The 11980-nt window shown below is 44.6% G+C and overlaps 2 protein-coding genes across 4 annotated transcripts in view; both read left to right on the top strand.

Annotated features, from left to right (window-relative positions):
- LOC112158109 (inverted formin-2) overlaps window positions 1-8692 on the top strand; it is a 17510-nt gene extending 8818 nt beyond the window's left edge. The window contains exons 9-23 of the mRNA XM_024291308.2: window positions 8-137; window positions 213-343; window positions 730-791; window positions 1112-1214; window positions 3665-3750; window positions 3818-3918; window positions 4084-4154; window positions 4266-4373; window positions 4466-4536; window positions 4655-4775; window positions 4847-5011; window positions 6997-7078; window positions 7159-7281; window positions 7349-7873; window positions 8435-8692. Coding sequence (XP_024147076.1) covers window positions 8-137; window positions 213-343; window positions 730-791; window positions 1112-1214; window positions 3665-3750; window positions 3818-3918; window positions 4084-4154; window positions 4266-4373; window positions 4466-4536; window positions 4655-4775; window positions 4847-5011; window positions 6997-7078; window positions 7159-7281; window positions 7349-7873; window positions 8435-8487 — 1932 coding nt within the window. The 3' untranslated portion in view covers window positions 8488-8692. The remainder of the gene's footprint in view (window positions 1-7; window positions 138-212; window positions 344-729; window positions 792-1111; window positions 1215-3664; window positions 3751-3817; window positions 3919-4083; window positions 4155-4265; window positions 4374-4465; window positions 4537-4654; window positions 4776-4846; window positions 5012-6996; window positions 7079-7158; window positions 7282-7348; window positions 7874-8434) is intronic.
- A 2434-nt stretch (window positions 8693-11126) lies between these two features.
- The window catches only part of si:ch73-212j7.1 (centrosomal protein of 170 kDa protein B), a 19740-nt gene continuing 18886 nt past the window's right edge, over window positions 11127-11980 (top strand). For all 3 annotated transcript variants that reach the window (XM_024291340.2, XM_024291341.2, XM_024291342.2), the window contains exon 1: window positions 11127-11258. The gene's annotated coding sequence lies outside the window, so the exon portion shown is untranslated. The remainder of the gene's footprint in view (window positions 11259-11980) is intronic.

Genomic DNA, 11980 nt, shown 5'->3' with positions numbered 1-11980 from the left:
CATCATTACTCCTCGTGTGGCTCCAGTTTTTGGCAGCTCGCCGTACTCCCCCACCTCTCACACGAGCCCCGTCCCCTGCCCCTCCTTAAGAATGAAGAAGCTGAACTGGCAGAAACTCCCGCCCAGGGTGGTGACAGGTGAGCTGTTTCTGGTTCGGACGTTTGCTGGTGTGTGCTCTGGACTGGGTCAGGATCTCTTCCATCTGTCTGTAGATCATCAGTCTTTGTGGACGTTGGATCCTTCAGAGTCCGTGGAACCAGATTACTGCAGCATTGAGCAACTTTTCAGCTTCCCACCCACTGAGACCAAAACCAGAACCAAAACCAAGACTGAGCCCAAAGAGGTACTGGATTATTTAAGGCTGAGTCATGTTTTATAGGAAGACCGAGTGTTGGGCGTTCAGCGGTGGCTCAGGGAGAGCTGATGGCGCTCTCGTCGCTTCTTTTTCTGATTTCTTATGTCAAACTCTGTTGGATGATTCCTCAGAACCGTGGAGTTAAAGGTGAAGGTGGAGGAGATCCATCCATCACAGTTTGAACAGTGTTTTTTTGTTTTTTTTTAGAAGAGAGACGCTTGAATACATGTTTGTACAGACTACTAGGACACTAGATGTTTGATGTGGCGCAGGCCGCCAGCGCTTCATCCGATGCTGAAGAAGATGGGCTGTCAGGCTCTCAGTTAAACCTCTGAACCAGAAAGTGGCTCTTCACACCATCTGTTATTTTTCAGATTTCCTTCATCGATGCCAAGAAAAGCCTGAGCCTCAACATCTTTCTCAAGCAGTTCAAATGGTACCCTTCCCTCCAAAGAGACTCACCTGTTGTGTCACCTGTTCCAGCCAGCACAGACACCAGACGACCCACATTTTCATGTTCAGATCTCTAGTTTTCCACCAGCTAGGCCATCTTTGTTTCTGTTTATGTTCTTCACGTTGTACACACACAATATTCCAATTATTTGTTCAGTACTTCTCCTGCTAAAGAGCACCTCAAAGTGCTTTACATGCTTAAATAAACAATAGTAAAAATAGTTCAAAATAGCAGCCATATATTCCTGAGCTGCCGTCAGCCCTGCGGTCTAACAGCCGTTTCTTTTGTGCTCTCACACACAGCTCCCATGAAGACTTTGTGTCCATGATCCGCAGAGGAGACAGATCCAAGTTTGATGTGGAGGTCCTGAAACAGCTGATAAAACTGCTTCCGGAAAAACATGAGGTCAGAATTCTGGGTCTTCATCTCCAAAAGTCTGGTTTAAAGAACTGTGAAGCAGGGGGAGGTTTCAAAGCCAAATCAGAAATGCTTCATGGAAAAAAAAACAGCAAAGATTTACTCATGACACTCATTTATCTACTGATGTGTTTGTTTTTTGACCACTTAGTAAGTTAGTTTTGAAATAAAACTCGAGCACAGACATGGACTATGGTTCACAGGCTCAGAGCTGTGACTGATGATGGAGGCTCTGGGTCCAGAGGACACGCAGTAAACAGCAGCGACGGCGTTCCTTCACATGCAGAGAACATGTCTGAACATCAATACTTGAACCGTCTGTTTCATACCTCTGAGCTTTATTGGCCTGATTGAGCACTGACACCCCCCCCCCCCCAGCTGAGGCCCCCACCTGAAGCATTTGCTGCAGTGCTGAAGGAACCAGGAAAAGAAAAAACAGATCTGTTTGTTTTATAGTTTGACAATACAAAACTGCAGGTTGGCTTCAAATGCTGAACGTTTTTCTTCCTGTTTATAGCATCGGTTTCATTCATTGTCGCTGCAGCAGTTCCAGACACCCTGTCCTTCTGCAACCCACCTCAGATCCTCTTTCTGCCCCAACATTTCTGCCTAGCCCAGGAGTGGGCTAACTTTTCCACTCATGGGCTACAAGGGCTTCTAAAATTTGACAGAAGGGCCGGACCACATATATATATATATATATTTAGGGCTGTCAGATTTGTCGCATTAAAAACGCATTAATCTGACGTGTGCTTGACGCCGACAATTTTTTTGACGCATTAATCGCGGACTTTCCCATACGTGCCTTTCCATACCGTGCGCGGGCGTCCCTCATTGCTTTAATTCACCGGCTGCTCTCACTAGATCACGGGCGGGTCTCCAACCACCAAGCTGCGAGCTAAAACCGGCCGGCGCTAGGACCTGGAGAGCTCCTGCACCCTAAACCGGCTCCACGTCTGGTGGTACTGGCTCGCGTCCGGCGCCGCGTCCCGAGAGCTGCAGACCCCCAACGTTCCGAACAGCAAGCTCACCGGGGGACGTTTTAAATGATCTGGAGGTTTAAGCGTGATCCAGCCCCAGCATAGCGGTCTGTCTGCCGGCATATTCATGGCGTGAGCTCCGCTGAACACGTCGCTGCATTGAGCTGCAGCCAGAGAACGCGGCGGCAGTAACAGACTGTCAAACTATCCACAGAGTATCCGGCTTTTCTCGGTCTTTAATGTTTTAAAAAACAAAAGTTCATTGGAAATGATAAATCTCTATTTTATTTATTACTGCAGTTCAGCAGAGGAGGAACAGATTTGGTCCTGACAAAAAATGAAGATGAAAGTGTTATGGAAATGTTATTTTTGATGTTTTTTATTTTATTTTACTGAACGTTGATTGAAGTGTTGAATTTAAAATGCCCTTCACTTGGGCTTTTGTTAGGCATTTTATGTTACAGCCTTTTATTGTTAAGAAAGTTTATCTCAATACAATGTTACAAAATAAAGTATTTCTGATGAAAACTATTAATTTTGTCATTCTTGTTTTCATAATTAATGTAGAACTGCTAAATTCCACGAACCACACATTTTTTTCCTTAAAAAAAGGCCACATGTAAATGTGCGATTAATCGCGAGTTAACTCTGGACGAAATGCGATTAATCGCGATTACAAATTTTAATCACCTGACAGCTCTAATATATATATATATATATATATATATAGAATATCGATCAATAGACAGATATAGATATGATATCATAGTTTCATTCATTAATAATCCTTTTGTCAAAAAAATAATACTGTTTTTTTTAAATAAAAAAATAGCTAAACATCTCTCTTTGATCTTCATAGAAATAAGTCAGGAAAAAAAAATAATACTAACAAATTTCAAAAATACAATCAACAGCCTGTCCTCTCCTGTCCCTTGTTATGCGAGGATATTTTTTTCTTTATCTTGTTTCTCCTATTCATCTTTTTCTAATTTTCTTTTATTTATTTATTTATTTGTAAATTTGGTACCAGATGCTTTTAACCTTTTTTGTCAGTTATTCCGGCGTTTTGGTAAACTTCCCCAATTCTCAACATGTTTTATGTTCACTGAATTTATTTGGCCATTTCACACAATCATTAATAAAAGAAAAAAAAAAAGGTGCCTTTCTGATGTTCAGCGGGCCTGACCGAACGTGGGGGCGGGCCGGATCTGGCCCGCGGGCCGTAGTTTGCCCATGTCTGGCCTAGCCCCTTTTGTTCCTTCTGTTCTCCAAAGACTTCCACGCTGGAGGTTCTTTTGGGTCTTCTGATTTACAGATATAAGTGGACTCTACGTTCTACAGGGAAATCAAAGACGTTTTAGGTCACTTGTCCCTTCATACCCTCCCTCTTGCTGTTCACCTGCTTTTTGTGTCTTCCCCCCGTCTTATGGTACAGGTCACCTGTGTTTTTGTCTTCAGGTAGAAAACCTGAAGTCTCACCAGGCGGACAAGGACCGGATGGCAGCTGTGGACCAGTTTTACCTGCAGCTGCTGGAAGTCCCCAGGTGTGAGGACACTTACGAGTCAGGAGGACACAGCTGTGGGGGTCCACTCATGTGTGTGTGTTTGCAGTTACACTCTCAGGATCAGATGCATGCTGCTGTGTGAGGAAAGTGGCTCTGTGCTGGAAACCCTGAGACCCAAAGCTGAACTGCTGGACCGAGCCTGCAAGAGTGTGTTCAAACATGCACACACACTCTTTAACAGGCACACACAATAGACACATATACACGCATGTCCACTCACATGAAGACTTATGCATGAAGTGCACCCTGCACATAGACACACAGACAGAACTTGTGATTGTGTCTTGGAGCTTCAGTTGTGATGTTCTGCAGGTGTGAGGGACAGCACCCGGCTGCCCAGCTTCTGCAAGCTCATCCTCAGTGTTGGAAACTTTCTGAACTATGTGAGAGCCTTGTGTTTTTTATGTACTGAGATTCCTGAGGTTACCCGCCATGACACACATCGGACACACTAAGGATGGACCCGTGGTGTTCACTGTGGCTCTCTCTGTCAGGGAACTCACACTGGGAATGCCGAGGGTTTTAAGATCAGCACTCTGCTAAAACTGACAGAAACCAAAGCCAGTCAGTCCAGGATCACGCTTCTGCACCACATCCTGGAGGTACCAGCTGGAAGCATTGATTGTGCTACTTCTGAGAAATGTGCACTCTTCCAAAGAGCCAAAGTGACCGCTGCTGTTTGTGTGCCTGTCAGGAGGTGGAAAAAGACCATCCCGACCTGCTGCACCTGCCTGAAGACCTGGAGCTCTGTGAAAAGGCTGCTGGGTAAACGGACAGTTCAGGCTGTGGGTCTACAGGCTCTGAGCCAGGAGACTCAGAGAATGGATGGCATCATGAACACCACAGGAGTCTCAGTTGAAAGTGTTACCTGCTCTGTTTGCAGAGCAAACGCAGAGGCAATCGAGGCTGAAGCAAACAACCTGATGACACGGCTGAAAAACGCTCAGAACGAAGTGTCTTCTTCCTCTGAAGATATAAAGGAGCAGTACTTGTCCATTATCCAGGTGAGACACTTTAGCCCCCCCACCAATGATCTGTGTCAGACATGTTTTCCTCATGTGCTGTGTGACTTCAGGACAGTCTGGGGGCGTGGCAGCAGCTTCAGCAGGTGGTGTGCTCAATAGAGGGCAGGAAGCACGACCTGGCTGACTACCTGTGCGAGGACAGCAGCAAGTTTTCCTTGGATGAGCTCTTCAGCACCATTAGGACCTTCAGGAGTCAGTTCATCCAAGCCATAAAGGTGGGTAACCTCTGAAGAGGTGGATGTAAGCAGTCCTTTGGGGAGTTGTCACAGAACAAGGAGATGGGGTCATCTGGACCCCATAAGAGAGTACGAGGGTTAAACAGTCAGAAACTCTACAGCCCCCCTCCCCAAACTCTTTCATTCCTCCACAGGAATATTCCCAGGAACAACTTTCCTCTAGAGACGAGATTTTTGACTCTCCTTTTTTAAGGAGCTGAATTTTTTGATCACTTCATTTCAAAGATCCATTCAAAAGGCTGGCTCTTTTGATATTTATTTACTTTTAAGAAGTCAGTCTGGAGTTTATTATTTCAATTCTGGAAATAATCACAGGGAAGGGCTGAGATCTGGAGCAGAATAATTCAAATTCAGATTTAACACCAATATTTGATTTCGAATTATTTTTTACATATCAATAATAGCTTCATTTGACATGTGTGGACAAGATTTTAAAGGGTCATTCCATGATTTTCTTAAGCCTTTCAGAGTGAACTATATCCACATACATGATCCTATATTACCTTTAGCACACTCAAAAACTAATTATTTATGAAACATTAGTTATTTTTCGTGACTTTCTTCCTACCCAGAAGTAAAACCACTCGATTCCTGACGCTCCGCCTGTGTGTGGATCCCGCCCATTTCATGACGTCCTCCTCGAGTCTTTCTTTCTTTGTTTGTCCCATGAAAATGAACAGTATCCAAATTTCTTCAAAGATAGATGGACATATCATACATCTGCCTTTAGTAGCCCTGGCCATCTCTACACCGGTTCACAACACAAATACACGCGGCATCTGTACGACTGTGCCCGACGGGGGGGGTTGTCCTAAAGGGGCCCCGCGTCTAAAGTAACAAACACCTGTTTGAGCTGGAATTTCTTGAAGTCAGGACACAACTGGAAGATACTGTATTCAGCATCTAAATTGAACGTTTATTTGCTGATCATCACGACCTCTGTGGAGAAATTGAGTGTTGGTGTTAGTCTGGGGGCGGAGCTGTCAGGGTAGACTCTTCCTAGAGGGGGCGGTTGACATCATGCTGACGTCAGCACGTTTCCACCCGCTCATTTTCATGGGTATGGGAGGGGCTGCTGCAGACACTGCAGGTTTTTAGAGGATTACTCTTAAATGCATGAACGGATCAAAATACCACTTTGGGATTCTTTAAAGTGAGAAATGAACAGTAAAATGCATTTAAAACCTCAAAAAGTAGAATTTTCATGGCAGGGCCCCTTCAATGTCTAAAATGGATTCAGTGTAAATATTCCTCTGCCAGCATATCCTGCGTGTACATGTATGAAAAGTGTGAATCTGTCCTTTGAATGATGTTATTAACCCTTTAACACCTGAGGCGTCGCCGGTGACGCTTAAACACAAAATCTTTAACATACTGTAACTTTTCAGCCATTAACACGAACAACGTCATTCCAGTAGATTCTGAAGGAGAAAGGCGGCACTTGAGCTCCAGTATTAAATGGTTAATGTAACATCTAGAGCCGAGGTCTGCAGCCTCTTACGCTGAGTTAACATTGAAAGTTGAGGCTCCGCCGTGTGTGAAAGCACCATATAGAACCATTTGGTCCAGTTTCTTACTGCTAGAGCCGCAAAATCTCACCACACCATTTCTAAAAATAGACTTTTTTTGCAGTCATTTATTTATATGATGTGACTTTTAAATATTCACAACAATGAAACAATAGCAGGGTTATCTTTTTCAATAAGCTATACAATAGATAACCTACTGACTTGTTGCTGGCACCTCATTGATCTGATCCAGATAATCAGCAGGTGGAAGGACTGGGCAAATAGATCTGAAAGATCATGATTGGTCCGCCATGCTTTAATAAAAAAGCCAGTCACTCTGCTTTCAGCAAAACCGTTTGGACTTCTGGGCATAAATGGTCATTACAGCGAAAATCCTCTATCTGCTGACATCAATGTTTCTGATGTGATTGTGAAATCCTAACTTTCATTCCTCAGGATAACGAAAATCGAAGAGAGCAGGAGAAGAAGAGGAAGAAACGAGAAGAGAAACTCAGAGGAGACCCCTCCAGCCAGATCGGTTAGTCCAGCTCTGCATTCCACCTTAACACCGGCTGCTGCCCAACAGTTAGAGAAATGTTTTTTGTGCTCGTTCCTCAGTTAGGAGAAATGTGAACCAGCAGGACGAAGGCTGCATTGTTGATAACCTGCTGGCTGAGATCAGGAAAGGTTACAGTCTGAAGAAGACCAGATCTGGAAGCAGAAGACACAGCAGATTCCGAGGTGAGGACGACATCACAGACATTTGGCTCCCATCGTTCTCAGTACTGATACTCGTTTCTGTCTCCAGGACGTCAGACCGTAAGGAGGATGACAGAAGTGGACCACAAGGATCCCATCATGGAGTCTTGTGAGTCCGAACAGACTCTTCAGGTCTCCACAGATCCAGAGCCAAGATCACCTGAACCCAGCAAAGATCTGGACCAGTCTGACATCTCCACTCAACCTCAGACGCCCTCAGAGAAGTTCCTGGTTTCCACAGATTCAGAACTCCAGAACTACAGAGACCCTTCAGGTGTGGAGAGTTTGTGTGAATCTTTCACTACTGCTGCTGCTGACACAGAGGAGGACCAGAGTGCAGCGACAGCCCAGGTCTCCCAGGATCCTTTGGGCTCTGACACTGCGACTAGAAGTCCTGCTGTACAGGAGGGAGTCCAGCTCAACACCGAGGAAGGAATCCAAAAACAACACCTGGACTCTGCAGAGGCAGCAGAGGAGTTTGACTACGAGCTGGTCACCTCATTAGATGTGCTAAACACCGGAGAGGACCAGACCTCCAGTCCGGGATGTTCAAAGACAGTCGGAGCCCACTCAGGTAGAGTATCAAGGGAAGAGACGGATGAAGCTCTTCATGTGGGAGCAGATAAAACATTTAGATCCATCTTTCTACATCTTTACATATATTTGATCCTGAAATCAAAATGTAGGCTAAAATTAGAAACTCTGCTCAAATTAATGAGATTTCTAAGACTTTTCTTCTTTCTCTACAAACGTCCAGCCAGCTGTGTTTGCAGCTGTGCTCCTCTCCATCTTCTCAGCCGGGATTTACCTCGGATGGCCTTCCTGACACACAAACACACGTGTCCTCTTGTGGTTGCAATGATCTGTATCATTCCCATATTTCCATGAAAGTCCACATTAATAAAGATTAGCTTTATAGATGGATGAAGGCCCTTTATATCAGCACAGAGGAGTCAGGTTTAAGCAGAAAAGGTGAAGTTTTTTCAGAAGAACAAGTCAACAGCCTTTACAGCTCGTGCAAAATTCTTCTATTTTTTCCCCTCAAAGTCTATTTCAGCCAACAGTTTTTTATAACTGCAGTTTCCTCTCATGCTGGCTGTTGCTGATACTCGTCCGCTGCTGCTTTTGTGTGCAGGAGCGAAGGCTCGTGGCAAGCGTTCCAAAAGGAAGACCTGCGTTCTTCAGTGATGGGAGTCAACACTGCGGAACGACTGTGTCTGCACAGGAGACATCAGCGTTTCATGGTGACTGAACTCAGCATGGAGCCATCCTCTTTCTGTCCTCTCAGCTGATGTGGCGTTTCTGAGGACTTTTCTTCTTTAACTGGAGTTTGTCTTAAAACCTGTGAAAAGTTCTGGCATATATATTTATATTAAAGACATCAACAAAGGAATGCCGTGCAGCATCTTTAGTGACAAATGATGTTTTTTTTTTCCATCTCTTCATGTAAGGTCAAGCACCTGAAATAATTTTGTTCTTCAGTCACAGGTTTGAGGAGAAGAAACCGTGTCCATGGCAACACAACACTTGCAAAATAAAAGTGATGCTGCTAAACAACAGAAAAAATGTTGCACATTTTGCTTTAGTGTTGTTCTGCTTGACCATGAGAATGTTTGGGGGAGTTCAGTACCTGTGAAAAAGGTTCTTGGTAGAATCCAGAGTGGAACATTATGTGATTCTTGTGCTGCTGAGACATCAGCTCTGATGCAGACGTGTTTTCTCTGCTCCGTTCACAGATCTTTGACCCAATCAGAAGTTTATTTTCATTTGGGATAAAAATCTTGTTTTTAGACAGTTTTGCTTGGTCATCAAAATACCTTAACAACAGTGAACTGCTGTTAGCAGTTGTAGTGTGTGATTACGATATTGATATTTACAAAAACTATGTAAACAATTAAATCAACCTATTTACTTAAACTAGGATCAAAATCTCTTGTGTTCATTATCTATTTTTTTCATTTTACCAGACAAATAGGATAAGGATTGTAAATAACTGGATTTTGCCAGTTGGTATAAAGTCATCTTTAGGTTTTTTTCCACCAACATATGACATTATAATTATCCTATTTGACCAACAAAAAAACTATCTTTGAACAAATGAACCATTTATTCTGGTGATCGCCCAGCATTTATTCTAAATGTTAGAAACATGTTTTGTTTGACTATTTATCTTGTGAAATAAAGAACTGAACCAGTTTTACAACTGAAACCTGTTCACCTCTGTTCTTTTCGAAAATAGTGTGGTGACACCAACTCCATTATGAATCTGTTAAAATTCTGAAAATAACCAACCCACTCTCAGTAAAATGCGTACATATTCCACGACTTTGCACTCTGAAATACCGTGTATAATATACGCCAAACACGGTTTTTGCGTGCATATGATACGCAACGGTAGAGAATAGGTTGCGCCGGCGTACAATATACACGACTTTTTAGGTTTGGTTTTGATCACGTGGTCAGAAATCCTCCGGCTCTTTTCTAAATGACGTCGTTCCTGGTTAAGGTTAGGATTACGGTTATGGTTAGGGTTAGAAAAGCAAATAACACAAAGGTGTTGGCTGTACTGTTTACCTCCTCTGCTATCGGACAATAGAACCAGAAGGGGAGAAGGAGAGCGAACGCTGGGACCCTCAATGAAGCAAAATGAAGGAGCTCCTCACTGAACACGGCAGTCAAAGACAAACAGCATGTCATTAAACTAAAAAGACAGGTTTCACCTGTTGCACAAACAAAAGGGGATCAGAAGAGATTAAAATGAAAGTGAATTAAGAAACATTCCTCTGAAAGTTAAGAATCAGGAGGAAGCTGCTAACGTCTGTAATGCAGAAACCATCTGATCAGATGCTGAACACTTTAGGTTTCTCTGAAAATATGCAGCCAAAGCTTTCAATGGACATTTTTCAGAAGTAGAACACCTTGAAAATATCCTTTTCTTAATTTCTAAATCAATCACAGCAAGAGCAGCAGGATTTTCCTGGATGAGCTGAAAGTTTTACCAGAACTGATGAAACAACTGAAAGTCTGAAGGAGATTAAAGTTTACTGAAAGGAAGCAACAATTATGACTTTTCTAGAAGGTATATGATGAAGAGATTTTCTTTTTTCCAATCAGGTAAATTATACAACTATCATCATCAGGAACTGGGTTTGTTATGGTTGACCAAAATGTTTCGTCTGAAGAGATAAAAACCCACTAATCCCATCAACACAGCCCTCCACATGAGTTGGTGTTCAGATTGTGAAAACGAATGACAGCCTCATGACCTGCGTTTCCTTCACCTCATGGTTGTACAGAATGTGACTGACTGACCAACAGCCTTTTAAAAAAGCATTTTCTGTCATTTAGTCTCATTTTATTTTGTTTTCAGTACAACTACATGGCACAGAAAGACTTGAAGGAGAGAGAAACTAAATGCAGAGGCTGCAGGTGATTAACTAACAATAAGCAGCTGAGTCAAGCAGCTGAAGAAGGTGGAAACAAACTAAAGGATGGTCTGGATGGAATGTGAAGACATTCAGCAGAAAACTATGACATGCACTAAATACTTTATGCTTCTGCTGGTTTATCTGTGAGTGTCAGAGATCATCTGAACCTCCGGGAGAATGGGTATATTTTTATTTTTAAACAGCTGACCTTAAACGTTTTACCTGCCATTGTCTTTACATGAACGCATCAAGCACACATCAGTTATCCAATTATTCCCCTCTGTGCTTTTATTCTGAAATTCTGTGCGCCACTTCCTGGTTGGCGGCCGTGCCGTGAGCGTGGTGCGTGTTACGCAGCGGGTGGCCTGGAAGACTCAGCATTGTAGCAGCGGCAGCATCACGGAACCGATCCGCTTCCCCAGCCCGGTCCTGCGGGGGGGCTCCGATGCTCTGTCCGCGCAGCAGCGCGTCCGTCCGGCCTGTACAGCGGAGGAGAACCGCGGAGGAGCAGCTGCAGCATCTGAGGAGGAGGTGGGAGGAGGAGGAGGAGGAGGGGAGCGTGGAGTCAGGGCGTGGAGGACAGAGCATCAGTCTGCTCCTCTCTCCGTCTGCGGCTGCAGGCCCGCTCCCCCCGGGCCAGCAGCCGCAGATGGATGCTGTTGATGCTGATCACCTGCATGCTGGTGTGAATGCGCGTGCACGTGTGTCCGGGCGCGGTCGGGTCGAGGTGGTCATGACGATGGTGAGGATGACGGGGATGTGCGGGACGAATGCTGAATGCGGGACTGCATTCATCCAGCTTCAGGGTTGCAGACGTTCTGCTGAAAGTGCGTGAACGCACGCGCTGGTTTTCCCGCATGTTCTCCGAGGAGCGACCGGGAGCCCTCCCCCCAGTCCGTCCTGCCCCCAGCCCTCTGTCCATGTTCAAGGAACGAGGAGTGCTCAGAACCTGAGCTGCTTTTCCATGTTAAAATCTTGCAGGTGACCTCTGATGGTCACAACCACGTGATCCCTGCTGCTCATCAGCTTCACTTCTCACCTGCAGCTCCGCCCCCTCACCTGCAGCTTAGTGAAGAAGTAGCCTTGAAGCTTCCTCTGTCTGTGATGTGGGGAGGGCATCAATCTGACCCTGACATTTCTATCATGATGTTCACATGGTTTCTGCTCTGGGTGAGGCGGTGCTGATATTTCTGTCAATTGAAGAGGAGCCAGGCCCTGAGACAGACTGGAGACCTGTCCAGGTGAACCCCGCC

The sequence above is a fragment of the Oryzias melastigma genome, linkage group LG24 (assembly GCF_002922805.2).
Source record: "Oryzias melastigma strain HK-1 linkage group LG24, ASM292280v2, whole genome shotgun sequence".
In the NCBI taxonomy this organism is placed as follows: Eukaryota; Metazoa; Chordata; class Actinopteri; order Beloniformes; family Adrianichthyidae; genus Oryzias; species Oryzias melastigma.
The sequence above is the reverse complement of the archived record's forward strand: the minus strand, read 5'-3'. Positions and strand labels throughout refer to the sequence as shown.